Source organism: Argentina silus (genome assembly GCF_951799395.1).
Source record: "Argentina silus genome assembly, chromosome: X".
NCBI lineage: Eukaryota > Metazoa > Chordata > Actinopteri > Argentiniformes > Argentinidae > Argentina > Argentina silus.
The window spans coordinates 8,047,616-8,050,115 of NC_139653.1; the positions used below are offsets into that span (position 1 = coordinate 8,047,616).

Consider the following 2,500-nt stretch of genomic DNA (forward strand, 5'->3'; position numbering starts at 1 on the left):
CACATTATCTCACATTACCTCACTATACTTTTATGATTAGGCTACGCCGAGAATAAAATGTGATTTAGTGGGCTAGATGGGATTGAAAATAAATTGGTTGCTGATGAAATAACATGAAATATCGTGGCCATATTAAAACTAATTGCTTAGTATATTTTGAACACCTAGGCAGATTAGGAGCTTCTCATAAATAAAAATAAAAAAATAAAAAAATACACTACGGGTATCCTTCTTTTACAGTCATTGATCCTAATAGGGCATACATAATTAAACGTCAGAACAAAATACATACAATAAATAATTACGATGTAGGGGACTTATAATAGTGGTTATTGTTATATCAGCTGAATGTTGTGCTGTATATTGCCCTGTTGCGGGCTGAGGCGCGTTCCCGTGTGTTTCTTGTATTGGTAACCCAGTGCGCATGCTCGATCGGCAGAGGCCTGCATGGGGCTGTCCAATGGCCGCCTTTGGCTCATGCATTCTTCTCGCGTTGTTCTAGACAAGAGCAAATATAGCACATCTCTGGGTGGACAGACCAAAATGGCGATGAGGAAGTATTCATTTCATTGGTGGATTAATGACACAAGCTACTACTATTGAAATGAATCTGGTGACATCAGACTTCAATGTGTCCACTCCTGTTTACAGTTGGGTTAGACTGTATAGATCCTGCAATCGATACTGGTCTTAACTTTTGCTTTATTTGTCCTTGTAGGCATGTGTAAACTGTTCTGTTCAGTGAACAGGACGGAGGACAGACAGTCTCTTTCAATCGGCGGTTCTTGTAGACGAGCGTACCTGTTCTTGTAGGTGAGCCGGACCGTCCTGGTGTTCTCAGACTTGCCCGTGTGCTGCTCCTTGGAAGCCTGCTCCCATTTGGAGATGATGTCACAGATCTGCGTCAGAGAGAGAAAAGGGAAAACAGTGTTTGAGTCCACTGATACTGGCCCATTTGAACGGCTACGATGAACCCCATTTCAGTCAGTCAGTCTAACCTTGATGGCCCCCTGAAGGCAGTGCTCCAGCTCTCGCCCAGTAGGGTCGTCCGTATAGAGGCTGAATCCTGATTGGCCGGTTTTCCTCATGCCTGTGTCCTGGTTCAGTCTGCACTGGAACTCATCCACTGTTGTGGTGGCATCAAAGCCCACTACCTGGGTGGGGGTTGGAAAAACACCCTGTCACTCTGTTTCTACAGTACCACATGCACAATACACACTTTACTGTTAATCTATTGTTACTGCAACAAATAAGAAAACATCCCAAACAACCCATCCACACCATAGTATCATTATCATTATCAAAGTATCATTTTCAATGTGCATACTTGCATATTAGTGCATGGATGCATGTTTGTGTGTGTGTGTGTGTGTGTGTGTGTGTGTGTGTGTAGACAATGGTTATGTGATTGTGGTGTACCTGGTATGTATTGTTAAGGAAGTGGACAGGCACACTGAATGGCAGTGAGTGGTGGTATGGGTTCCGAAGGAGGATGGACAGGATCTCCATCCGTGACGGCCGGGCCTGACGCTCGCCCTGCCGTTGCGTACGCTCTACCGACCGCTGACAGTAGATGGCATACTTCCCTACCTCTGTCCTGAGAGAGAAGCACAGTCAGAAGTGCAGTCAAATACAGGGTTAAATTACCAAATAAGAGACTAGGATGCACTGATAATTTGTGTGTGTGTGTAAGTGGGCTCACCTGGAGTCTCCATGTCTCTTAAGATGAACCTGCAGCAGCCAAAGGAAGGGGTGCTGGGGCAGAAACAGGCCAACACACAAAGCCAGGAACTGCCAGCCCTATAGAACACCGTACAAACAATTACTGCTACTGCTCCTGCACATGGTCCACACTACTGTCTATCGTCATGCTGCAAAGTGAAAATGTCCTATCTCATAGAAAGAGAGGAGTGAGGTTGAGGGATTATGGTGAGGGGTTAGGGTTAGGGTTAGGAGTGATGTTAAGGTTAGGGTGAGGGGTTAGGGTTAGGGTTAGGAGTGAGGATGAGGTTAGGGTGAGGGGTTAGGGTGAGGGGTGATGTTGAGGTTAGGGTGAGGGGTTAGGACTGAGATTGAGGTTAGAGTAAGTGGTTAGGGTTAGGAGTGAGGATGAGGTTAGGGTGAGGGGTTAGGGTTAGGGTTAGGAGTGAGGATGAGGGGTTATGGATAGTGTTTTGTTTAGCAGCATGGCCAGAGAGTGATGAGATGACCAAATGCACATGGATGTACTGAACTTGATATAGGATTTTACATGTGCTCATACTGCCCTCTTCTGGTGTCTGTGTGTACCTGCAGGGGCCCTGGCTGCCCTTGTGGCTGTCTCTTGCGGGTCTGTTTGATAAGCTGGCAGAAGAACTCGTTCTGAAGCTCGGGGTGGGTCAGGCACACCTGCAAAGCACTCTGGGCCAGAGACACGTGGTAGTCGATGGCTGGAGCATCGATGGCCACGTTAATGAAGAGCTGGCATGTCTGTAGGAAAGGGAGAGGGAGAGAGAGAGAG

The 2,500-nt window shown here is 46.6% G+C and overlaps 1 protein-coding gene across 1 annotated transcript in view; it reads right to left on the minus strand.

The window, feature by feature from the left end:
* The window catches only part of plekhh2 (pleckstrin homology domain containing, family H (with MyTH4 domain) member 2), a 24,799-nt gene that overhangs the window by 6,378 nt on the left and 15,921 nt on the right, over window positions 1–2,500 (minus strand). Inside the window, exons 18-22 of the mRNA XM_083694455.1 lie at window positions 2,290–2,469; window positions 1,703–1,800; window positions 1,420–1,597; window positions 999–1,154; window positions 802–899 (exon numbers count right to left, since the gene is read on the minus strand). Of these exons, the coding sequence (XP_083550581.1) occupies window positions 802–899; window positions 999–1,154; window positions 1,420–1,597; window positions 1,703–1,800; window positions 2,290–2,469 (710 nt within the window). The remainder of the gene's footprint in view (window positions 1–801; window positions 900–998; window positions 1,155–1,419; window positions 1,598–1,702; window positions 1,801–2,289; window positions 2,470–2,500) is intronic.